We start from the raw sequence: 27,982 nt of genomic DNA, 5'->3' as shown, positions 1-27,982 counted from the left end.
TTGTATAAACATGTGCATTGTAAACAACATTCTAATGTCAAGTTTATTAAATGCACTGATGATAAAGTGTTTAAGTAACTTTTGAATGTTACTGTAAAATGTCACTTGCAGTGGTGACTGACCCACTGGAATAAATTTAAAGTGAAAATTGTAGAAGAGTTGAAAATAAATGTAAGCACCACAGATATTCAGAGTTTGTCTTAAACCACTCATATAAAAGTAATACATTTTAATATAGTGATATTTTCCTTTGGTTTGTAAAATGAATTACATGAAGAATATTGTTTAAATTTTTAAGAACATCTTCATTTTGTTTATCTATAATATTTTGCCACAGTGTAACCTAGTAATCACCATGCTGGCTGTGGATTGAAAGGTCCAGGGCTCAGAATGTCTTATGCAACTGAATACACACTGCACTTTCTTTTATGGGCCATTATAACACTGCATACAATCCTACTGTTTTGTTAAGAGTATCTATGTAGGTTGCAGGTACTACTGGCTGGTTTCCCTCTTTCTATTCAGGGTTCACATACCTGAATTTCGGGGTTTCTTTGTCTGACCATTTTAGTCCATGTGATGTGTAAGGTGTCATTCAGGTTTATAATACCAAATACCTTAAATTTACTCACTAGAAGTTCAAACTTACCTATAATTTATGGCTGATAAAATTTCATGGCTTAGTATGATATTTTACAAAAATTAAGAGAGTGGATTGTTTGTTTATGATAAATTACATTTATATACAGTGTCATTGGCAAGAAACTATTGTACTCAAATAGAATATGTATTTGTTATAAATCAGAGTTCATAAGCATGTGTATCTGGGGACAGGTTGATTTTCACAGTTACTTTTGTTTTTCCCTTTTAACATTTTTGTTAGTTGTTAGGATATGTTTGACCTTTACTAAAAATAGATAAAACATTGAGCATGTGTTTTATCTATAAATATGTATTTTTTTAAATTTAATTTGATTTGCAACTTTTTTATACTGTAATATAAAGAGTTCATACTTGGCAAAACAACTGTTTTATACTCAACTTGTATTAGATTGCATTTCATTACTTTTAAATCTAAAATTAGTATTTTTCAAACATAAAGAATGAAAAATATATTTTATATTGAAATAAAAAATATGTTGCAGTAATTTCTTCAGTTTTCAAAAGTTACTAATTTCCAACTTTTGTTTTTTTTGTTAGGGTAAAGGTGGAACAAAGACACTAATGAATACAATAATGCAGTTGAGGAAAATCTGTAACCACCCATTCATGTTCCAACATATTGAGGAAGCTTATGCAGAACATTTAGGAATCTCTGGAGGAATAGTACATGGGTAAAAATATAATAATTATCACTAAGGAAAAAATAAGAAGAAATGGTTTACTGCATGTGCATATCAAAACAAACTCGTGTATTTGTTTCATTTTCCTGTATTTTGGGTGAATGGCTTCTTCATGCTTTCTAGCTGTAAATGTACAGTTGTGAAGATGTAGGCTGTTTTCACTGGGAACAGAGAATGAAAGTGAAATGAAAGTATAGCATGAAATGTGTATACAAACAGCATTGGTATAATATATACAAGGTAGTTAAAAAAAATGTTTACACTTGTATGGGTTTATATTTTTATTTCCTGTGTTTTGTACAGTGTCAGTGTACTCTCCACAATTATCTCAGCATTTCTGAAAGTAATCAAATGTTACATCCAGAGTACTGGAACACATTCCATGTGGTATTGATTGTGTGACTTCTGTAATTGTTTTCTGGAGATCAAGTATGTCCCATGGTTTTGTGGCATATACTTTTTAACCATACCCTACAGCCAAAAAATGACAATGTTAAATATGGTGAATGGGTAAGTCATCTCAGGGGACCATCTCTTCCAGTTCATTCACTGGGAAAAGGTCCTGTTCAGATAGTTATGTATGCAGAATCTCATACAAATGTTAATATTTTGTTTTTAATCACTCTGTATATTGTTATTTTTTGCCAGGTGAAAATTATAATCTCATAATTTTCATTAGAATTAGTGACATTTAGAGTACAGTAATAATAAAATGTTTCAAATTTTAGAAATTGTTCCAGGAAATTACAGTATTCAATAAACATTGTTTTCAATAATATTTTTAAAGATAAACTAAGTTATATGTTTATTGCTGAGTGTTAAAAGAAAGTATTAATGTAACAAGAAGTCATTGTACTATGTTCAGCATTGCAAGTTCATAATATACAGACCTATGAATTTCTGTCATAGTTACAAATGTTTTTTTATGTAGTGAGATACTACGTAATATATGTACATAGCCTTGTTACAATAGCATTAAAGTTATTACACATGATATTAGAATGTAAATTTTGTAAAAGTATAAACTTATGTCCCGTATCAAGAATAACTGCCATTTTAGTTGTTGGAGAAAACATATATATAAGGACTGGTGAAACTAGTTAATGAAATAGTAAAAGAAAATTGAGTCTTTAGTTAGTGAAGCAAATTAAAGAAAAACAAAGTTTTTTGTTGTCCAAAACAATTAACAGGAAGTAAAAGAAAGCTGTGAGTCTTTATGCATTGATATATTACACTGATATACATAGTTAAATGGGAAAGAAAAATGTGTGTGCATTCATCATATTTAAGGCAGAAATAATTTTAGGGGTTGTATAAGGCCAATCTTCCATTTGAAAAAAAAAAAAAAAGTTTGAAAACCAAAGTAGGTATAAGTATAATTATGAAGATAATTATAGCATACCACTAGTTATAACTGAGTAAGAGAGACATTTTAAACAGTTAAGGACAAGAGAGGTTAAGTTTTGACATTAAATGCATCTAATCACCTTGAATTATTTTTCATAGCTGTGATTTAAAGTGTGCTTTGAATTTAAAAGCAAGAACCATAAAACAGTGTTAAAGACTTAGTCATGAACATTATTAAAAGTGATCTTCATTAATTGGGTTCTTCCAATGTATGTGACACATTGGCTAATTACTTCATTTTTAAATATTTTCAGCAGTTGTTCAGAACTCCCAAAATTTCAATAACTGAAATATTAGAAGTATCTTGAAGGGATAATAGGATATTTGAAACTGCTGTTATATTTATTAGCTGTATTGTAAAAATAATCTAGAAATTAAAAGAATGAATATAAAAGTTTAAAATACGTTAAAGTTTGTAAGATATTTTAAGTTGCACTCTATCATTATATTGCTTGTTAATCATAAGTACATTCTAAAGTAATGGGCAAGAATATGTTTTATTTATGATTTATACTACTTATGTCTTCCATTCAGACCTGACATCTACAGGGTTTCTGGAAAATTTGAACTTCTTGATCGTATCATTCCTAAGCTGTATGCTATGAACCACAGAATTTTGCTCTTTTGTCAGATGACCACACTTATGACAATCATGGAAGACTACATGAACTACAGAGGTAAGAGAATAATATAAGTAATATTTTATGTGACACTGCATTGTTTTCTATAATTAATAGGCTCATGTATTGAAGATCATGTAAAATCATTCCAACATAGCACTATATAACTGCTTAGTTAGGGTACTAAAGGAACTATAGAGGTTACGGTTTTTTAGGGGCCAGTGCTATAGCTCATTTTAAAATGTACTATATAATGGAGGTTATCAGAAAAATCACTAAATTGAATGTTAGGTTTAATGTGAATTGAAAGAGAACTAAAGATATCAACATATCTTTATTTTGTTGTGAACTTATTTCATGACAAAAAAAAGTCATTTTTTTTTCAGACCACTTAAATGATATGTATTTCATACATATTCTCTCTCAAGCACAGTAGGACAGTAACCTTTTGTTCCCTTTTAAGAATCAAAATGAACAACAGTGTAATCTATTCTTGCTTCCATATGTCAGTAAAATGTCACACTTGATGGAGAGGTGGAAAAATAATATAATTTATGTTACTACTAACTTTATAGCAGTCAATTCTTTCATATCTGGAAACAGCTGCTAATTAGTTGTTCATGAATTTGAATTTGTAAAAAACAAAATTCTCAAATTAGTATCATTTGTAAACAGTTCTAAAATGGTTTAGGTTCTGATGAGTTAAACTTAAATCAGCATCCTTTCCTAATCAAAATAAGTCATAAAAGGAAATTTAGTATGCATTATAGCATCATTGTCCAATGATCTCTCAACATTTGTGTCTTGGTTTCCTCTTTCCTAACTCTCTTGCACTTGTGTCTCAGTGTGGACTCTGCCAATATTTTGTCGTCTTGTGTGAAGATAGACAGCTGTTAAGAGATCAAAGTCACTTATTGAAGGAAAGTGAAAAATGCCCAGAAGTTGATCAGTAATTCTGTCAGCTCTCATACAGATCTCAACTTGTTGAATTTTCTATTCACCTCAGCAAAGCTGGCTGGTATATTCAGCAGTAAGTCAAAGAGGCCACAGATGTTAGGTGTTCCTCTTTGACATCAGGAATAATAGCAGCACATGGATGGCCTTTCTCACTATGCCTGGTGAAATTAAATAACAAAATAGATGTATAAACTGTACCATGAGAATTGCATTATTATTCCTGATTTTAAATTATTATTTTATGTTCATTTAAAGTTATCTTATATTATGATGTGTTTTACTGATAATTGGTTAAGCAATTGGAATTGGGCCAATTATTGCATAATCAGACGATAGTTGGAATCTGTAGAATTTGTCAAATTTCCTGATCACTGAAAACCATTTGAGAAATTAAAAATAACACCAACCAAACTGTTTTATTCACAACAACAATCTTCTGATTTGTAAGTATGCTTACAATCATGACTGAAGTTGTTCCTTTTTTCTTTTGACACAAAACATTATTCACCAGAGAATAAAATGTTATTAGTTGAATAATCTGTCTGTTTCTCATTTATTGAGATAAGTTGATACATTGAACAAAAGAATGGTTAAAACACAATATTTCATACATTACAAAGCATGCCAGTTTCTTTACAGGCTATGCATTAGCAAATGGTCAATAACAGCACCCTATGCACAAAACTAAAATACAAACACTGTGCTTGCCAGAGGTCTATGCGAACATTTCTTGCAACATTCTTGGGATGGTATGTAGTTTGGCACAACGCCATCAGATACAAACTAAATCACCTACAAATAAATCCTACAATAGTCAAATGGATTTCAAATTTTTTAACCAATAGAACAGCACAAGTAAAAGTCAATAAAACCATATCAAAATTATTTAATATAACGGCAGGAGTGCCCCAAGGATCAGTCCTCTCTCCACTTCTATACATAATTTTCGTCAGTGACATACCTTTTCCAAATCTAACATACACACACAATTCACAATACGCAGACGACATCGCAATCTGGAGCACCTCCAGAAACCCAGTAATGGCCTTGTCTCGCGTACAAGAATCACTAAACATCGTCTCAACATGGAGCAACAAGTGGAGGGTCGTGTTAAATCCGACAAAAACACAAGCAATCACCTTCTATAGAAAACTAAAGAAGCAAAGAAAAAATCTAGAAAAAATAAAACTATCACTTGGAAACACAACCATTAACATGAGCAAAACATCACATTCCTTGGCCACTTTCGACACAAAACTAACATGGAAAAACACATAAACAATATACACTCATCAATCAGAAAAGGATTTCATATCTAAAGACTATAACCGTAAACAATCGAAATGCTAATCGAAAACCATTATACAAATATACAAGGCTTACATCCGTCCACTAATAGAGTACGGATGTCAAGTAACATACAATATGTCAAACAACACACTCCAAAAAATCCAAGTATAACAAAACAAAATATTAAAATCCGCATTCAGTTTACCATCTTTTACGCCAACAAATTATCTACACCAAATTAGTAATTTACCAACTATAAGAGATAGAATAACAGAACTTTCTCTCAAATATTATCTAAAAGCAGAAAATAGAAACAAACTAACGGCATCACTACACAAATTATCAAGTGCACCAACAAAATACATATCACCTTACAACATATTTCAAGAATCACAATCCACTCAACAAAGAATCTAAATAAATAAAATCTATGTTATTAACATGAATTCCTTTTCTCAGGTACAGGGCACACGACAGGCAAAACTTTCGGCGCCTGTCGTGTGAAAGTGGGTTTTCTCGGGGCATTCCCGTTTCCCCCCACATCAAAATCTTCAGGCATTGGATTTCTAGATCCCAGCCTAGGCAACCTTTTTGCCAGACCCAGAATCGGGCCATTTGATTTGATCTGAATTTGAATGAATTACATTCACGTTCACATCTGCTCAACTTTTTTCTTTTCAGGACAGGTCCCGGCCTTTCTTTCCACTGCTGCCTTTGCCTCCACCCAAAAGAACATTTAGTGTGACATTCTCCACCCAAAAAGTCAAGAATAATAACGATAATTAATTTATTAAAATAATAATAATAATAAAAAAAACACCACTTAATCTTAATAACAATCCACGAAAGGGGACGAAGAGGAACTACAAAGTTCCTGAACACCCCAGTTGGAGAGAGAACTCTTCTGATTTCTCTCTCTCTAAACTGAACCCCTGCCATGGTAGTTTAGTTTTAGTTTTTAGTTTATGGTATGTATGCAATATGTATCCCCTTTACCATATTTTTATACAAATAACTCATGGGTTATATGTTAATTTAGTTTTCAAAAATGCCTACTTTAAGGTATATTCATGTGTGGGTAATACAGTATTTTCTTTGTTTTTAAGTCTGAAGTTGGCAATTTTCTGTTACAAGTATTCTTTATGTTATTCATGCTCAACACTTGAAGTGATTCACTAATTAGTTAATAAGTATGTTTTGTTAGCAATCCCAGTTATTTTCTAGTCAAAGGCCAAAGTATAAATTTGAATACATTTCATTGTATTTATGAATATTTTAATAGCTGTAATTGTGACTTAACTAATTGCTCATGTATTCCAAGATGTTTTCCATAGCATCACAATAATCTTCACCCTGTGATTGGCTTCACATAACTATGTTTAGTAAAGGTTTTATTGTGTTAATGTTATGTAAAAGGATTTTTTAATCTTTTGTACATTCTAAAATTTCTCTGTGTGTCTGGCATGCAGGGTATACACGAGTGCAGGTAAAACATGCCTAAAGGTTTTGTAGAGCATTTTTCTCTCTAGTGTGGAGTATACCAGGGTGCTAGTTATATATATGAAAATGTGGTATTACTGCTTATTTATTAGCTCATTGTTTGAGGTCATCACTGAAGAGTGCATAATAACAGAAAAATTGGAAATTTGGAATGTCCAATTACTTTCCTCTAGGGAAGGTTTGTCAGTTTCTTGAATTGTGCAGGTCACTATGAGTTGAAAGGTATATTTGTTATTTAAGAAATAACTAACCTATTGGACATTTTTGGAACATTCCATTTCATCATTTTACAGTCCCATTATTTGTGAATGTGTAGTTCCAAAAAGTTACCATATAGTTAGATGTGGCTCAACAAATGTGAGTGCTTATTGTTTGGATTGTTTCTGAAGAGAAAAAACTAGATGTTTTGGACAGAAAGCAAGTGGATAAAAAACAAGAACCATGAAAGAGAACAGTTGTTTTAACCAACTGTCCTTTGCACTTGTAGCTAACAAGAAAGTGTGTAAGTCTTTATTGACAATAAAAGCTAGTATTTTGTGGTTTTAGGCAAATTTCAAAAGTAACAGTGAAAGTGTTGAAACTTGACATATGTGATGAAAGCATGCATGTCATGCTGGAAGGTAATAAATTTCAAATAGCATGATGTAGATCTTCTTTATCATAATGCATTTAAAGTCATTGTTTTTTTCAAGGTTGGGAAGTTGATCATTACGTATACAATAAAGATACAATTAGGAGCATTTTCTTAATAAGCCCAATTTAAAAAAAAACATTTTGGCAGACAAATTGAGTCTTCCTCTTTTTACAAATAAAACTTTCATCAAATTTTATCTTTTGATTGGAATACTTTGTAAAACAGGTTCAGAAATTGGTTTAGTTCAAAATGTGTAGAATGATAACAAAAGTCTTCAAACTTATGGCTGGAGTGAATGATGAACTTACACAACGAATCTAATAATTTTTGTTTCTCAAAATTGTCACATAATGTTGTACCAATCATGTATTAGCCACAAGGTCAGTCTCCATTTTTTGTTTTTCATGGCACATTTAATGGTAATTTCAACTATTGTAAATTTATATAAGCTGTAAAAATACATTCTATATAGTCAATACAAGTTTAAGACTAAGCTGTCACCAGTACTACACAATTACATCATTGAAATTAAGCCAGTTGTGTGCTATAATAATTGGCAGTTGGTGATTTCTGATTATAACATGTTCTGTAAAACAGTAATGTGATGTTTTTTTTTTTTTGGTTAGTGCAGTCTGCAGAGTTGAATTTTAAAGTGTTTCCTCTAACATGTAGATTTTCATACAATCTACATGCAGTGAGATAGATTCTACATGTTTTTACTTGCCACTTTTTGGAAAGCATTAGCAAAAAAAGAACTTGCACATACATCTTTCAAGTGTGTGAGCATGTAATTATATATAAAGAGTTAAAAGTAACATTCTGATTGAAAACAGTAGTCATCTTTGTAGTAGTTCAAATAATCACTCTATTTTGAACTTATAAAGGAAATTTTATATATTAATTCCATTACGTCAATACAAATAGTTTGAACATTGGACAGAGCAGTGACATTCTTGTTAATGGAAGTGCATTTACTGTAAATTCACAGTGAAGAAGTTTGTGGATTGTACATGATTGACAAGTGCTTGTAAATTTGAGAATGTTTATGATTTGTCATAAGTTCTGCTTAGTTAACAAGTACTTATACTGATTTATGTGGTTTCAGAGTTTTAATGGTTTTTGATTTTCAGAGGCTATGTAGGCTACATTGCAAAAACGTTTTGTGAGCCTATGCTCATTTTGGGCCCTGGAGTGTAATGTATTACATGAATTTGCAGTAGATGTGAAATAGTAATATATCACCCTTTTTTTAATATATAGAAAGCCCTTACAGTGATTTATAAAAATCAGTAGACTTAATAGTAATTGTATCAGTCATTGGAGTTATATAGTTAGATAAAAATAAATGTTTTAAGTATTTTTCATCAAGAGTGTAATGTAGATAAATTTACTTCTTTGCCAAGAAAAAAACAAACAGCATCAGACAAAAATATCCATCATTGTATTCTGTCTTTCAGGGGTGAAGACAGATGGAAAGTATTATTGCAATGTTTTTTTTTGCTGTAATATAGAAAAATAAAACAAAAAAAACTTGTACAGTATTCTCAAGTGTTCTTACACTACTAAATTAGGGATGGCTAGCACAGATAGCCATCGAGTAGCTTTGTGCGAAATTAAAAACAAAACAAAAAACTCTTGGAATGGCTGGGAAGGATCAGTAGAATACCAATTAGGGTTTGACAGAAAACTGAGTACATCTGAATTCTCCAATCTAAACTGAGATTAAAGCATAAAAGATAAAATAGGTACAATGTAATATGCAGTGAAATAGTGTTAAATATTCACAACAGTTACAAAAGACAAAACAAGTGTTTTATGGCACCTGTAGTGGAGAGCTGTCATACAATGTATAAGTATTAAAACTGTGCTGTTTTATACTGAGGAAACCTAGAATTATTCATGCACTACCCATATGCATGTTGGTCATTCCCATCAACAAATAAAGAAGGTTGCATTCTCAATGCACCACCTCTCCTACCAATAGAAAAGCTCAGTCTACTTTTATGTAGAGTGTTCCACATTACAGGAATGTTTTTACTTGAGATAGAGTGCATGCCACCAAATTACCTAGTTCAGTTGGCAATTAGGGTGAAAGTCAATTGGTTACTTCCTTGAATAACATTGTAAGTTAATATTACTTAATTTGCATGCAGAAAAATTTTAATAGTTTTTGTTTACTGCAATATTGTAGGGAACTCCATGTCCAACTAAATCAAGTTGATTGTAAATAACTGAGATAAATATGTTTAAACGTCCAGAATTTGAATCCCATTGTTGATCATTCTAATGCTAAAGAGTTGAGATTGTTGTGTTTATCCTTTCTTCAAAGAGTAATTGTTTAGTTGTGTCAAGTTTTGTAATGGACATTAATGAAAATGAAATATGAAACGTTGCATTCGTTATAAATTAAATCAACTTAAATTATACTTAAGTATCATGTAGTTTATAAGGTTTTCTTTTTTATATGAACAACTGGTGTTTTATTTGTTTTTAAAAATTTGTCCAATATTTTAGAAGAACTGCTTTTGGGATTGATAGTTGATATGGTTATCAGCTTTGAAGGTTTTTAGTATATAAGCTTTATTATTGTGATTAAAGTCATTAGAAGGTATATATTAGATAAATTTTAACTTTTGCTCTGCTGAAAAAAGTACTAATTTGAAATTATGATGAAAAAGATAAACTTAAGTAGATAGATAAATGTATAGTACAAGTTCTTTCACACATTATAAAAAGATAAAATGTGTTAGAAATGTATTAAGAAAACAATAGAAGTGTAAATTAAATACAACTTTTTCCAAAATAAATGACAATCAATTAATTTTAAAAAGAACAAAAAATATTTAGACCTAACACTGTGACCTTTAGAAGATAATTTTTTTTCACATTTTTGATGTTTCACTTTAAATAGTGTTTTGAAGTGTAATTCTTGGGACCTCGCTTGTTTGAAACTAACACGTGTTTGATGGTAATTGAAATTTCTATTTTCACACCCAGGATATTTGTATTTGAGACTGGATGGTACAACCAAAGCTGAAGATCGAGGACAACTACTAGAAAAGTTCAATGATCCAGGATCTAAGTATTTTGTATTTCTTCTAAGCACACGAGCTGGTGGACTAGGCTTAAACCTGCAAGCTGCAGATACAGTAGTTATATTTGATTCAGACTGGAATCCACACCAGGTTATTTATTACTTTGTTTGAAGAAGTTTTAAAAAAGATTAATTTTTCCAGTGATTACTGTAAATTAGATTAAAATATAAGATTAATCTTGCTCAGTAATAAAGTTTGAAGAAATATGTTTTAAAATTGTGCTTTAATTTTTGCTGTTGCAAAATGAAATGCAGAAGTATATAACTTGGCATAAAAAGCATGTGATATAATTTAGTTTACTAACTAATTTGTAACAACTTTCCTAAAGATTGATTCATTTAACACTGTTACCTGTGTTTGAAAAAAAAAACAAAAAACTGACACCTTCCAAGTACAAAATAACTGCATTATACAAATTTCACATGTGCACTTCTTACACCAATTTTTTAAATTCAGTCTTAAGTGATGTCTCACATCAGGCAAGGTGAGGTGGTTATATCATTATTTCTTACAAGCAGTTTTATTTTTTATATTTGATTAACATATGAATGTTTGATGTTATTTAACTGAGCTGATTTTTCTGGAATTTGCCTATTGCCCCACTTTCATGCTGAATGTATAATTGTAGGTTTTATCTTAATAATTTTAATAAAATGTGAATTATTGCAACACAGATAGAAAAGAAGGTATTCTGATACATCTACATCTTCATATATCAGCTACATGTTCATTCTAAAATAACTGATAATTGATGGTTGTAATTTTTATGTATATTTTCATGCTTTTTGCATAGTGCTTTTTTCGTTTACTTGTTCTATTTATTCTTAAGAAAACTCACAAAGAAGTTTATTTTATACAGTTGTATTTATTTCAAATGTTTCAACTTTTGTTTACTCTACAGTTAATTTTACATGTTTGTAACTTGGTAAAGCACTTATGATTTTCTCAGCATAGCATGATGGAAAACAAGAAAAGGTCATTTTAGTCTGAAGAAAAGAAACACCAGCCACATTCATTCTATTACTCTATGATACTTACAAATAACTGCTAAAGTTGAGTTAGACTCATCTGAGCACCTGATTGTCATTATCAAGTGTGTCACAGCTTATGTAACAGTGGTTATTATTCTCTTCTACCATTCATGTTTCTATGGGGAAATAATAAAACATAGATTACTACTTAACAGATAGTTCAATTTATAAGCATATATTATTTCCATGATTCTTAAATAACAGTTTCATTTATGATTCCTAGATGGCAAAAAGATCAATTTTTTAATAAAGTATTTTTATTAAAAATTTATCTGAACCTATAAAGGTTTACCAAGTCAGTCTGATCAAAGTGATTTTCGTGTTAAGAATAAAAATACTTCTTTCCATCTTGCAGTTTTAATGTTTCATCTGCATGACATCTAGAAGATTCTGTCTAAATATCAAATGTTTATTTTGGTAAAACATTGTACTTTATCTCTTACTTGGCCTAGCATGGCCAGGTGGTTAAGACACTCAACTCATAATCAAAGGGTCGCAGGTTTGAATCCCCATCACACCAAACATGCTCGCCCTTTCAGCCGTGAAGGTGTTATAATGTGACAGCCAATCCCACTAATTCTTGGTAAAAGAGTAGCCCAAAAGTTGGCATGGGTGGTGATGACTAGCTGACTTTCCTCTAGTCTTACACTGCTAAATTAGGGTTGGCTAACACAGATAGCCCTTGTGTAGCTTTGCGTAAAATTAAAAAAAATCTCTTGCTTTTTGTACCCCAACACTAACTTTAGCAAAACCATCTATAGCATTAAGTTGAAAGATATGAAGTGAAATCTGAAATAAAATTTTTCTCTCTAGAACTGCTGCAGATTGTACCAGTACAATTAATTATCTTACACAACCTCAGATTTCTAACAGTCTCACATCTACTTTCATTTGATTTTATTGTTTAATCTGGGGTTCAATTTCTTTATGGTAGACAGAGTGCAAATAGCCCAATGTGTAGTTTACACTAAGTAAACAGCAACATCATCTTTTAACTGTTAACAAGTGTAACAAAGAAGTCACATGGAAAGAACATAGGACAAACAAATTATGAAGTTACATTAGCAGTTACACATCATGCAAGAGCAGTTTTTGTATATTCTTCAAAGAAATTTTTTTTCATTTATATTTTTTTTTAATTTTTGTAGTTTCTGTTAAAAGAAATATAACAAATTAAAAGTATATATAAAAACCAAGAAAGTTAAACTACTGTCACATTGAGATTACTTGCACTCAGGTATGCGGTTTAATCTTTTCGGCACTAAATAACAACTTGTAATGTTTGGCATGGTGCTGAAAATATGTTTCACACTTCAACTAATTATGGTAACAGTATTAAAAGTATGATATCTTGGCAATAACTCAACAAAAGTACCTGAAATATTCAGTGATTGTACCCAATACCATATATGTTAAATTCAATGCATAAGAATAACAGGAATAAAGAAAGGTCACCTGCCGTACTGGGCCTACAAGTCGACTGTGATCGCCAACCGTGCCGAAAGGGCTAATAAGCTTATTTTTTTCGCACTGTGTTGAGTGTTCAAAAATAATTTGTGTAGCTTTCAGACATATATTTTAGAATACACAAAATGCATCAGGCGCTGAAATCTTGCAAATCTATTATAATGTACCTCACTTGGCACATAGTTTGACATATAGGTGTCAAACTAACATATATGTAGGTTAAAAGAAATTATTACTGCTCAGATCAGTATATATATTTAAGTCTAATCGTGCCAATTTCTCACAATGAAATATTGGCTTTTACTGATAAAATAAAACAATAATATGTTTTAAGTAGTCTGCAATATTTATTTTTTCCAATATCATTGTTAGAGAGACATTTCTTAAAAGACAGAATATGGGAGGGGTGTGTTAATATGGGTTAAACAAACAGTTATATCTAATTAAAGCAAGAAGATAAGTAATTGAAATTCTATCTCCTGATTTGTCAATATCTATTGTATATATTTCTGATTAGCTGGAAAATATTTATAAATGTGCATTCCTACATCATGTAACTCAAAGGTACAGAGAAAAAGTTATTTGAATGTTTCTTTTAAAATTAAGAAATTAAAGCTTAAACTGTATAAAAATGTAAACCATAAACTATGTTTTAATACCAAGTTTATTGACATACATTAAAAACAAATGTTTAAATTTTGTATGTAATGTTTTGAAAAGGTCATATGTGCACTCTGACCCTCCCATGTACAGTATTTTTTTTTCCTGTGTGTGCTGCATACATGTATGTCTGTTCATTTGTAAAATTATAATGCTAAAATCTGGGGATTGATTTCCCTTGGTGGACTCAACAGATAGCCCAATGTGGCTTTTGCTATAAGAAAACACAAAAACTCACATTTGTAAACTATAACACTTAATTTGAAATACCTGTCAACTGATGGAAAAAGTTTAAACTTATCTAAAGCAATGCAAGTTTAACAGCAGTCATGTGTTTCAAAATAATAACTTTACCATAAACTTTACCACGAAATTATAACAAAGTTTCTTCATGAACAGTACTTGCAGTGCACTTTCAACATCTCAACAAATAAAATATTTTGAGATGATTCCTACCTTAAACACTACATCTCATTGACTATGAGAAAAGCATGTTTGTTTAAGAAACAATGCAACAACTTTCATGTGTTGATCTTGAACTTTTTTAGATTATTCAACATTGTTTAAAATGTCAACCTACCAACATTGTTTGAGATAGACTCAATAGGCTGGGAATAATTAACCAACATACTTTACAAAATAGAAATAGGGTTGAGCTCAGTTTTGATCCTTTTAGGACATTTCCCATAGATCTTGATGTTTACATACACATTTTGGTTGAGATGGGCACATTAGGTTCAGAGAAGTTAGGATGCAAACAAATACACATTTCATCTATGTGCATGTAATATTAAGTGGAGCTATTGTACATAAATTTTACATGTTACTGAGAGGCGTTAAGAGGTGTCACCTATTTAATATAATATTTGTTTATGAAGAAATGTAATCTGATATAAAACTTTTTTGTACATATATAAGTATTTATGCACTCGAAAAATTTTAGGAAAAATAATTCTAAACAAGCAACAATTGAACATTAAATCTAATTAAATATTTCTCATTGTAGGATCTTCAAGCCCAGGATAGAGCCCACCGTATTGGTCAGCAAAATGAAGTTCGTGTACTGAGACTGGTTACTGTGAACTCAGTGGAGGAAAGAATTCTAGCAGCAGCCAAGTACAAATTAAACTTAGATGAAAAAGTAATTCAAGCTGGTATGTTTGATCAAAAGTCAACAGGGACTGAAAGACGACGGTTCCTGAAAGCCATTCTTTCTCAGGATGAAGGAGATGAAGAGGTTGTAGTTTAGGTTTTCTTTTCTTTTTCTAATTTGTAATAATTCTCTGCATCTGATTTTTTTGTTTTGTCAGTTAACGTTTTGAAGTTAAGAATATATAAATGAAAGCTCTGAACAGTAACTGAATTTGTTATCAGAAAGTTAAGAATATATAAATAAAAGCTCTGAACAGTAACTGAATTTGTTACCAGAAAGGTTGTTGTGTAGATTCAATAAGTTTTTTGGTTTGATGCTCATTTTTCAAAGTGTTAAATTTGACATAACAGATGTTGTTATGTAAAGAGACTTTTCTTTATAATTTGTGTCTTTTAATACCAGTAACATCAAAAACAAATTTATAATTAGTTTTAAGTGTCTAAAATATTAACTTTTTTTATATTAATATGGAAAAATTCATTATGTCGTATTATTAAACATGTTGATATTTACACACACATTTTGTATCATGTTATCTATTATGTAGGAAGAAGATGAAGTGCCAGATGATGAAACCATCAATCAAATGATTGCTCGAAACGAAGAAGAATTTGAGCTGTTCCAGGTGAAATGTGTTTTTGTTACTCACTTTTTATGAAATTCACTTAAAGCAGTTCAAATTGTGTTATTTTTAGTTCTTCTTTTACTTAATTTTTTTTTTAAACAATAGAAAATGGATATAGACAGGAGACGAGAAGAAGCACGTAATCCAAAACGGAAACCTCGTCTTCTGGAAGAAGATGAACTTCCAGCTTGGCTGGTTAAAGATGATGCTGAGGTAAGGTGGTTTTTGTTCCCTCTTTCTTCACACACACGTGTACATATATCTGTATTTACCATGATATAAATAATGAAATCTATATAGCCAAAATTAGTTATTTCATTGTTAGGTGTTTTTTAAGGGACTAGTGGTATGAACTAGACTCATTAGCCATATATATATCTTGTGTAGAAGAAGGGGAAAAATCTTAGAGGAAAAATACAAAAATAGAATTTCATTCAGAAAGGATTTTTAGAATATATAAATTAACACAGGAAAAAAGAAAGATAAAAAAATAGAATTTCATTCAGAAACGACATTTAGAATATATAAAAAGTCTATCACACTTGGCTCAGTATAAAATATTAAGTTTGTGTGCACATTTGCACACAAAATATTTATACTGTAACTTTTAACACAGTGTGTTTATGTTTACAACATTTAGTAGACCTTTAGTAATTATTATAAGTCTTTCTGTTGTTTTTTTCAATGAAGTATTATTACTAAAGATGTGTTTGTGAATATATTGAGTCTGTTTCTTTACTACTCTCAGTGAAAAGTGATTTGCATGTTGTTATTAAAATATTCTTCATTTCTGAAATCTTAAATTTCATTTGTATAATCTATAAAACCTCCTAAATAAATAAATAAATACAAAGCTTATCTTGTTTTTTCAGTAAAACTTTATACTTTATTTGTTAGTTTTCCTACCATAAGTCTATGCATGGATGGTTAATTTGAACAACTTCTTAACTAGTGAAAAAACTCAAAGTTAATCTAAATTACTCTTATTTTCTTAATAAAATTATTTCACATTGTAACAGGAAACCACATTTGTTTATCCTAAGTAGCTTTAAACTCATAACATCTGTTTATATTTACATTTTATTGTTTTATTGCCCTCTGAATCATATCTAATTACTATTCATGCCATTATATGAGGTAAATCTCTTAGAAAATGTGGAACTCTTAACTGTCATATTACATTACTCACGAGCTACTTCAAACAGCTCATCTGCCTGCCTTGTGAAACATTTAACCACACTTTTTTTTTATACTAATGGTAGTAATGCAATAAATAATTTTTATGTAATTAAATGATATATCAAGAATCCTAGAATAATAACATGCAAAAATAAACAATTATCTCTAAATATTCTGGCTTTCTAAGTTTGCAATAAGAGAGTTACAGATCCATCCAAACTTGTTATTTTTCCTATGGCAACAAAGTTTGCACTGACAGTGAAAATGATATTTCTCTGTTGAGAAAACAATGTAATATAATGCATCATTTGGTGAATGAAAACCTTGGCTTTCTGTTGATTGTACATAATGTAGTAATAAACTTGACAGAGAGCTATTGACAAGTTTTGAGAGAGAGGATGTGGCAGGTGGGTTTGACAAGACTGTTCCAATTTTCTATTTGATGGCTCTGTAATTAAACAAGATTGAAGGCTATAAAACTTATGGTTTGTCTGAGTAATTACAGTTTTATGGAGAATAAGTTACATTAAATTTCATAGTTATTGTAGGGGTAGTAAAGAAACTACAGAAGAGAGGATGCATAGAGAAAATGTGTCATATTTCTCACACTTGGGGAAATTCAGGATATATTTTTTACTGTTGCCTTATAAAATTAATTAGTTAAAACTTAAATACTATTAAAATATGATTATTAGCTACAATTTTATAATATACTAATTGGTATAGCATAAGCAAAAAGTAGTTTAAATATGTTTTGAATGTAAGTTTCTAGAAGATCATGGTATGCACAGTAAAGGATTCCTGTGGTGATAGGGTTGTGTAAACATGTTAAAATATAAACACTCACAGTGACTTGTGCTGACAAAAAAAAATGTCCATGAAGAGATTATTGGATGTTGAAAGTTCAGGTTTTATTGCACCCTGTTAATTTTTTCAGTCGTGTATTTTAGATAAAAATGAGTGTTGCTGTCTTTAACATTTATCAACATATAGTTCACCACTGGTTTGTTCTTATATGCCACTGTGGTCAAATCTTATAAAGTTATTTCTGTGTGTAGATATCTAGATAGTTTAGAGTAATAAACCTATGATGTAATTATTTGTTAGGTGGAGAGACTTACAAATGAAGAAGAAGAAGACAAGTTATTTGGACGTGGATCTCGTCAAAGAAAAGAAGTAGATTATTCTGACAATCTGACTGAGAGACAGTGGCTAAGGGTATAGAGTGGATGTATTTCTTTGATTTAACACAATAAAACAACTGAATTAAAATGATACAAACTGTTATTAAGTTTTAAATTTAAATAAAGTATATGCAAAGTGTTGTTAGTCTCTGGCACTTCCTCTTAGCCTTTGTTGTTTGTTGGGACTTCTTTAGGGTGTCATGCAGTGCCAGTTCACAAAGATTCATTATTCTTGTATTATGGTGAAACAATGCTGATGACCAACCATTGACTAAACATTATGGTAATTATATATGTTGATACATTTTTAAAACCATTTTGTATGTCAGTGCTTGTAAGTACATGTTGCACGTGCACATTCTTTTGATACAGAGAGTAACTTTTTTTTTCATGATTGTAGTATTACTTATTAGTAAAATATTTTTGTTAGGCTATTGAAGATGGCAATCTTGAAGAAATGGAAACCAGACGCAAAGTCCGAAAACAGCAACATGCTCCTAAAAAACGTAAAAGGGAGCTGGAAGTTGATGATACTAAACCTAAGAAAAAGCGTGGAAGACCACCTTTGGAAAAAATGTCACCTAACCCTCCAAAATTAACAAAACAAATGAAAAAACTGATTGATGTTGTCATCAAATACAAAGATAGGTAAGGAGAATATGCTTATTAAGCTACATTGTTAGCTTCACATCTTAGCTAGTTAATCCTCTCACAAATAGAATACTTAAACTGTGCATGTTACAATCTTTTACAGAGTTAAATTTGAAATTTAATTTAATCACTATAACCAATGTATAAGAATAAATGTGGCATCCGAACATAGCTAGTAAGTCGAATTTTAGTATTATATTTGTTTTCAAGTCTTAGTATTTTGTAAACAAAAATTCTTTAAGAGTCTTCAACCTTCTCTGATTTCAGAATTATAACATTTGTTCTTTAACTTGTATCATCTATAACTTATTTACTACTTCTCTTTGAATTACGGAACTTAAACTGTGCATTATAATATATATATATTTCTAAGTTAAAGTAATTTTTAATGACTTAGAATTTTATTTATTTATGCAGTCATAAAGTAGAAAACTAAATTCACTTACCAGACCCACCTGTCACATTGTCTTTTTCACTAATCGTCAATAATTTTATCTGACGTTTTATAATATATCACTTATAACCACTAAAAGGCAGAGTGTTTATTTACTGAAGGATGAAACATTGATACAAAGGTTTTTATTGATCTATAAGATTTCTTGCTTTTTTTTAAGTGTAATACAGTTGTGTGGGAAACTCATGAAAAATACAACATTGATGTTTGCAACAATATGAAATGGTCTAAGTAACAGCACCAATATGAATCTCTGCTTGATTGTTATGGTGATGTGTTGTATGTTTATTGTCCAATCATATACAATTTGTAAATTTATAGTTTTAAACTAAGATTTTAACATGAAATAAATTAAGTAAATTATCACTTAAACATGGCACCAGATATCTTTTAATTACTGTTACTAACAGGGTTTTTATGAAGTATAAGCAATTAAAAAAAATTGTAATTTGTATATACAATAACTATAGGAAATTATTCTTGGTATTTTTTTATAGCTAATGGAATATATAGTCTTTTAGAATCCATTGCTAAAAAAATTGTCATATCACAAATACTTAGTATAAAATGACAGCTCTCAAATAAGAAATAACAAATTTAAATACTTAAAAGTATACAATTGTAAGTTACTATGAATTTTAACTCTATTGCTAACTTCATCTCAAGCATGAAGGTGTTATAAAGAAAATAACAAAACCTGAACAGTGACCTAAAATTAAAAAAAAACATTGCCACAGCTGTCCTGTTTCTTCTAGACCTTGTATGGAAATTATTTCTGAACATTATCGAGTTGTTTCAGTGAGGCAATGAGAAGCAGTACAAACATATATTCTTATACTAAATTTGCATTTCTAGGGTACCTTGTATGTCTTCCTGTGTATGCTGATTTAAATTATCATTTCTTTATTAATATTTTTAAAGTGCACATCAAAAACTTGCATTTTAATTGTAACTAACTGAATATTCTTAGTAGTTTATGATGTAACTGAATAAGAAGTCTTTATTGTATCCTGTCTTGTCAGATATGCTCTTGTCACTTTAAACATAAACAAACTTTATGATTTCTCATATAATGTCTGAAAACCCACCTAAGAATGTTTCTAAACATTTTCCAAGCTATGTTTTGTATGTGAAACATGAGATTTTTCCATAGTTGGTATTATTGTGTATTATATTCCATAGATTGTTATGTACAGGATAGTAGTATTTTTTTAAATTAATATAATGTATAAAGTTTTTTTGATGTGAAAATTTTCTTTTACTAAACTCCAGTAAGAGAAAACATTTAAAAAGGTGTACTTGTATTAAAAAGTTTGGTAATTCTAGAATGTGTTCAGTAATTACACCATAATAATTCTGATCACTAAGAACTAGTAAAGTTTTGAGCAAATGTAGGGATATTTATTGTTGTTGACTGTCTTGTGTTTATAAATATGTATCAGCAAAAAAGGAAATACATTAAAAGTAAAATCAAAAAAAATATAATTTAAGTGTATAAAGGTAAGACATTAAATTTTTTTATAGAAAAAAATTAGTTTCTCATCTTTAGCTTCATAAAAGTTTCATATAATAAACATAAAGGAAGCTCAGTTATGGAATAAACATCAAAAAGACTATTTCAGTAATGTTGAAGTTCCTTGCTTCAGTATCAAATGAAATATTACTTGGCATCATGTAATTTTCTGGTTTATAGGTTTTAATGAAATGTATTTCTCTATCAGAAATCAGTTTTAATTTTTTTTTCCTTTTCAATTTAATGTTTTTAAAACAAAGATTCCATTTCTGTAGGCAGTTTATTTTGTATTCTGTAAGTCAATAATTGTATTGAAAAGCTGAAAGATAAATAAATTGCATTGTTGAGGGCTAATACCAAAACAAATATAAAGTGTGTAGTATCTAAAGAAGTCATTTAGGTTTGTATTTAATGTTTGATAAAATTCCAGGAACTGGCTAATAGTTAACCTGTATTTTTTGCTGTTTTTTTATAGTTTTTAATAATTATTCTTGTCTTATTTTGCTTTTACATCTAATTCATGCCAACTGCTCAGAATACTAAAGTGTGTTATTTCACAACAGTGATGGTCGGGTGTTGAGTGAAGCATTTATGTTGCTGCCCCTGAGACGAGAATTTCCAGATTACTATGCTATCATTAAGAAACCAGTTGATCTTCGAAAGATTCGGCTACGTTTTCTGCTCGTGAGATCAGTTTAAACTACAAGAAATATTGAATATAAAAATGCAAACTTCTACATATATCTGTAATGTAGATTTGTTGCTTAACAGTATAATACTATTAATTTTCATTTCTAGATGTATTTTTAATACTGTTTATAGACCATCCAAGTGGGTAATCATTAAGCCTGAGATCTTATTATGCAAAAAAAAACTGAGCTTTGATACCTGGAATGAGCACAGCACAGATAGTATTTTGTAGATTTGTTGCTTAACAATAAACAATTAAACAATACAGTTTTGTTTGTATGTTCATAGGTAGAACAGTTTCAAAAGTATATTTTGTAACTTTTTGATACAGAATGAAGCAGTGCTGCAGAGTAATGGTTATCATGTACCAACAAAATTAAACCTTTGTTGTATTAGTTATAAAATGTCATTATTACAGAATTAAATGATATACTACAAGAGTTTCTCTGTGTTATGGTTTTATTAAATTTAAGTAGTTATGGTAACTAACTCATGAACACCAAAGATGCTTTAAGAAGTATAATTTTTCAAAAAAAGAACTAATTAAACAAATTAATTTTGTAATTAATATTCCGTTACTTTATTTATATAAGAAAATTTGTGAAATATTTATCAGATAGCTAACAGTATATATTGTTGTTATTTCTTTGTTCTTCTGCTGTTGTTTTTTTTCCCATAAGTATACGTTATTAAGAATTAGTTATCTTGAAGTGATTCCTGAAGTATGCCTGCCATGTTCTGACTTGAATTCACTTTCAAAAGCCATAGAGACTTTTTATTCTTAAGATGTATTTTGCACAACTGTTGCTGTAAAGTATCCCATCTAACTTGTTTGTTTTGGCTGCTTGACATGGAGGAGATGTTACCATATTTGCAGCTATTTTGTTATTCTTCAAACTTGATCTTGTCAAATTCCATTGCTTATCTGATTGATATTGATACCTTCTTATGATGCCTTTAAGTAATTAGTTGAAGACATACATTTAGTTGGCAAGTGTTTTGAAACTTGTAGTTGAAATACAGAAAGATAATTTCAAAAACTGAGACATTTAGTTGGCAAGTGTTTTGAAAGTTGTATATGAGATACAGAAAGATAATTTTAAAAATTGTGAATTGTTTTGTTGGTTTGTCAAGCTTTTTCTGAAGTACCACTTTGCCATCTTTCATGTTAGATGTAGCTGGAATAAATCTTTTACCTTACCTTTGACTTTATCAGTTGTATACAAATTTCAGTCCATTGGAAATTACATAAATAACCATGAAATTCCTAGTTTTTTCATATAACTCTTAGTTGAAAAAGGATTTGATTAAGTATTTTAGAAATTTTATTTGTGGCTCTTAAATTATTTTAATAGTCTTAATTTTTATGACAAATAGCAACGAATAAGAGAGCATCGTTATCGTAACCTTGATGATCTGGAAAATGATTTCATGATCATGTGTCAGAATGCCCAGACATATAATGTAGAAGGTTCTATGATCTATGAGGACTCGATTGTTCTTCAGTCAGTCTTCACTAGTGCAAGAGAAAGGCTAGAAAATGATGGAGATTTAGCTTTGACTGGTGTGGATGAGGAAAGTGAACCTGAAAATCCTGAAGATATAGATAATGTAAGTAATTTTAATTTTTTTTTTGGAATCGGGAGTTTAAATACAAAAACTGAGCATAAGGTATTAGATGTATTAACAATTTTATCAAAGATAATTCGTCTATAATCACACATTCTACCTTTTAACAGAGTAGCAGAGGATGTATTGGTGCAAAGGATGTATTGGTGCAAAATATTTATATAGAGGTAAGAAGTCTTTAAAGACCTCATTCTGAAGTTTCATAACTTTATCAAGATTTAAAAGAAAAACAAAAAAAAAATGAAACCTTAGGCCATATGTAATTTGTGCAGATGCCATAGAAAATCTTTAATTGTTCTTCATAGCTAAATATCATGTTTTAGAGCAAATAATGTAAAATTAGTTTTTTGTACAAGTTGTAAATTTGATCTTTTAGTTGAGCTGTTTATTTACGTATTTACGTGATACAGCTCCTAAAAATAGTATTATGAATAAAAAATATTATAAACTTTGCGCAGTTTAAGAAATATGAAGCGTATATGATATTTAATCATCAGGTTATTTGATTTGAAGTAATATTGCTACAATCTGTCCTTAGTCATTTTTTTAAACAGATTACCGTACCAACTGAAATGTTAAAAAGACTGTTTTAATATAAAAATAATTGATATGAAAATTACTATTTTATCTTGGAGTATGTACAAGTAGTACTTAGAAGAGAAAGATAAGTTTAGTCAGATAAAGATTTCATAAAAATAACAAAAAAAACATCTATTGTACATAATAATTATCAAACTGTAAATTGTTTGGAATTTTTTCTGCTCACCAGGTACTTTGATATACATGATGGGCACAGCACAGGTAGCCTATTGTGTAGCCTTATGCTCAATTGCAAACTAGTTTGCATTAAGAGAAACATACTTTTTTCATCTTACAGTACTCATATTTCACTTACACAACTCCTAGAACTCTTAAATGAGTATCAAAAACTTTTTTGGTTAAATTTTATCTTTTATTGTATTGCTTACTCTAAGACTAACTGTAAATAAATTATGTTCAATGTTGACAGCATTGAAAGATATTAAAGAAAATAGAGTACATTTTCCCCAATACTTTACATGTTGTAATAGAAAGATTTAAGCAACTAAGCTTTTCACAGTTGCTTTCCTTTAATTTTATTATTTTATTTCTATTTGAACTGTGTATAACTGTTAAGCTGATGTAACAAAGCAATAAATTACCCAACAAGAGCTTAGAAAAAGTTACAGTATAAACAAAGTGTTGATTTACATAACAAACAAGCAGCTCATGAGAATTTCTTACTGAGGAATGTTTCATGAATATTTTTTCATTTAAGTTTTATTGTGGTGTGTTATGGCCAGGTGTTTAGGCTGCTCAACTCACAATCTGCTCATCATTCCAGCTGGGTTCTGGTGGGGGGTGTTATAAATGATGGTCAATCCAACTGTTCTTTAGTAAAAGAGTAGTCCAAGAATTAGCATTGGGTAATGTTGGCTGACTTCCTTCTCTCTGGCATTTCACTGCTAAGTTATGGGTAGCTAGTGCAGATAGCCCTCGTGTAGTTTTGTGCAAAATTCAAAACAAATTCTGTTTCATTATCAAACCTATTAAGTTTTTAATTTTTTATTTTACTTACTTTTATATCACTAAATAAAGGTTTCATAAATAACAAGGTATGTTGTATTTACATCTAGAATTGCATTTTTCAAGTCTTTGTACCCATAACAATGAAGCCCTAATGTCCATTTAAGCCTTTTTTTGACATTGGTATTGTCTCATGAATGATTTTTAAAAATTTAGTTATGCAAATTAAATACAAAATATTATCAAATATAAAAAACAATGTCCTCTGCTATTATTATTTAACTAGGTTTCTAACTAAGCTGTAAATGAATTAAAAATTTTATTAGCTGGTCTATCTCAACTTGGACAATGTCAAACAAAAAAAACAGTTGAAAATTTTCAAAACCTATTAGATGAATGATCTAGTCTAAAAAAATCAGTAATATATCTAATTCTGTTGATTATAAATAATACAATAGCAGATAGAGAAAATTGACAGTTTTGAAAGACAGAATATGATAGGAGAAATATGCATATTAGTTTCACTTATTTGTTTATCACAGTGAAACAAGAAGCTTGAAAGCTATAAATTAAAATTTTGGTTTAGAAGTGTTTGTAGTATAGATGTGTAATTTGTAGGTTACTTAGGATATTTTTATTTGTAGAAAGAAAATCTAAAATGAGCAATTTGGAGCAATGTTGTGTCACTTAACACAAAGAAGTGAAGACTTAAAAATGATTAAAATATTTTCTTTTGAGTGTAAGAAATTAAAACTCATACTAAAACTTGAATTATAAATTATGTTAAATTTGAATGCAACTGTAAAAGGTCATGGAATGAACACTTTGACCCTTAAGCTCACCCTTGCACATAGTGTTGATATATATTTTTTGGCTTGTGTTTTTAAAATGCAAGAGTAGAAAAAAATTATTTTTGGTGGCTGCTGTTGATTTCTTTAATAAGAATTTTGCCCTACTATTTTAAATATAGGTGAGCTAAAGTAAGGATTAGTGTGTGAATGTTTTCTGCTCTTATGTTAAGCATGTGTTAGAGGAGACGACACATTTGGATGCACAAATACACAAATACTTAGACCAAGAAGATTAGTCCTAGAAAATTATTATTGTAAGATTTCAAATATTAATTGATAACTCAAAGTTGTTTATCAAGGTGTGCTGTCTTTCTTCCAGGGGGGTGCTGATGATGACCAACAAGATGATTGTGATGATGATGATGAAGAAGAAAATCAAGGTATGAAAGTGAAAATACGACTGAGCAAGAGTGGGGAAGGTTCATCAAAGAAAGTAATAAATGTAAGTAGAACGAACATGTGCTAAGTTTCTGATGTGTGACAAATGAAAATCATTTAGGTATAATTATTATAAAGAATTATTTCTTTTTTTAAATTAAACTTTCCATTTATTAACTATGTAGTAGTTTTGTTTGTTAAGTTTCATGATAATCTATCATTATTGCATATTCAGCAGACCTTTCTGGTAACTGTCTGTTAAAATGGTTGACTGTTTTCTTCAAAGCTCACAGGCTTTTTTTTTACAGTTTCAACTTCGTTATCCATTCAGTCTTTTGTTAAAACATTTGCTGTTTGTCTTGTTAAATTTTCTTATTAAATGAATCAGATAGTTTTCAGTTAAGTTTGTCCTACAAGACTGGCTTTTGGCAATGTCCCATGTATAACGTGTGTACTTTTACCAAGTCAGATTTGTTAATATTTTGTAATTAGCATTAGAAAGATAACATACATTTTCTCTAAATTGCAAAATATTCTCAATAGGAATATAATAGTAACTTCCCTCTATACTCATTGACAGTTGTTACCCAGCCAAGAAAGCTTTGGAATAATCCTATAATTTAAAACTTATTGACTTAAAAATCTGTTTAAGTCATTTGCTTCTTATGAAGAGTAAAAGCATTTTTATCAGGTTATTTTATTTTTAGTTTCTCTGGAGCAAAGCTCTTTAACCCTTTTGCTGTCTGACTATTGAGATGGGGTTAGATGCATTAATGTTTTTAGTATCTTACATTTTTACTGAATTTGAAAATGTATCATATTATTTGGGTTACCAAACCCTACTCTAGAGTTATGCTTAAAAATTGTGAAAAACATAGTTCACTGTTTCAAAATGTTTTCTAGGTGCATTAAATTTGATTAATTAAGAGGATAAGTTATTTTTAAAATATGACAATATCCTTATAATTCACATTGCAGTGGCTTCTGTCTTTAGGATAGTGTGGATAACATAACTGGTGATAGTTATTTACATTTCCTCCTTTCATTTTATCTGAGATTTATAATTACAAATAAAATTCTCTAAATGAGAATAAGAGGGCAAAATATTTGCTTTATGTGTGAAAAAGAATAAAAAATGCTTGAATGTTGAATTTAAGTTAAGATGATTTAAAAACTTTTGCTGAATATTACCTGCCATTCTGATATTATAAAAGAAACTTAGACTTTGTTTGAATTGATGTTGTCTTTAATATGAGAAATTTAGTTAAATAATTTTGTGTTTATTTTTTCTTATTTTTTGTTTAACAGAGTATATGTAAATTAATTCTTACAGACTGATACATGTTTATAGAAACATAAAGATTATCTGTTAAAACAGGCCCTTTTTTGGTACATACCACACTTTTAAGAAATTATTTAATATTACGGTTATAATGAGAACCTTTCTTGAAACATTTGTGATTGGAAACTTCACCTGTAAAACTACTAAGTTGAGCTCCATTAGAAAAATTCCAAATATTGTATCGAGTACCTGAAACCTTTTCAGTGTTAGCTATGTTAGATATTAACACATAAAAGTCTCCTACTCTCTCTCTCTGTGTGTGTGTGTGTGTGTTTAAGGTACTTAGTTTAGCTTATCTGTAGTAGTATAATTAAATAATATTTCTGCTGAACCCTTGCTTCACAAATATCGTTTTCTGTGCATGTCATGAGGTTTTCTTGTGTTACATTTAAAAATTAATTGTTTTCTTTTCATGGTATACATATAAATACACATATACACACAGAGTTGAAAATTCACCAGTGGAATATTTCTTTGTTCTAATTTATGCAAAATATGCCTGATATAATTAAAATAATAATAATGGTTTATTTTAATTTATTTGAAAACCAGATACTTAAAACTAGCAGGTGTGTTTATATTAATTTTTATATACTATGTAACAGTATCTGTTTGGTGTTTTCACAAGCTATAGGAAACATAGTCAGAAAACATTTCTTACATAATAACTGTATATAAATGTTTATGTATAATTATGTATATAGTGCTAGAAACCAAATGTCTAATTTGAAAGAAAAAAAAGATTAGTAGGCCCTTTGACATTTTGTTATTGGAAGAAATTTGT

General features: G+C 29.6%; 1 protein-coding gene across 8 annotated transcripts in view; it reads left to right on the top strand.

Annotated features, from left to right (window-relative positions):
- Window positions 1-27,982, top strand: part of LOC143249375 (SWI/SNF-related matrix-associated actin-dependent regulator of chromatin subfamily A member 2-like) — a 93,368-nt gene that overhangs the window by 61,737 nt on the left and 3,649 nt on the right. For 5 of the 8 annotated variants that reach the window (XM_076499126.1, XM_076499122.1, XM_076499123.1 and 2 more), the window contains exons 21-32: window positions 1,201-1,334; window positions 3,285-3,427; window positions 10,749-10,936; window positions 15,011-15,241; window positions 15,705-15,782; window positions 15,888-15,995; window positions 18,069-18,179; window positions 18,576-18,793; window positions 21,327-21,433; window positions 22,832-23,064; window positions 23,193-23,249; window positions 25,798-25,920. In XM_076499126.1, the coding sequence (XP_076355241.1) occupies window positions 1,201-1,334; window positions 3,285-3,427; window positions 10,749-10,936; window positions 15,011-15,241; window positions 15,705-15,782; window positions 15,888-15,995; window positions 18,069-18,179; window positions 18,576-18,793; window positions 21,327-21,433; window positions 22,832-23,064; window positions 23,193-23,249; window positions 25,798-25,920 (1,731 nt within the window). The remainder of the gene's footprint in view (window positions 1-1,200; window positions 1,335-3,284; window positions 3,428-10,748; window positions 10,937-15,010; window positions 15,242-15,704; window positions 15,783-15,887; window positions 15,996-18,068; window positions 18,180-18,575; window positions 18,794-21,326; window positions 21,434-22,831; window positions 23,065-23,192; window positions 23,250-25,797; window positions 25,921-27,982) is intronic. The other 3 variants (XM_076499129.1, XM_076499127.1, XM_076499128.1) reach the window with 1 other exon arrangement.

Source organism: Tachypleus tridentatus, chromosome 4, assembly GCF_004210375.1.
Source record: "Tachypleus tridentatus isolate NWPU-2018 chromosome 4, ASM421037v1, whole genome shotgun sequence".
In the NCBI taxonomy this organism is placed as follows: domain Eukaryota; kingdom Metazoa; phylum Arthropoda; class Merostomata; order Xiphosura; family Limulidae; genus Tachypleus; species Tachypleus tridentatus.
Note: the sequence above shows the minus strand (reverse complement) of the source record. Positions and strands in the feature narration are given on the sequence as shown.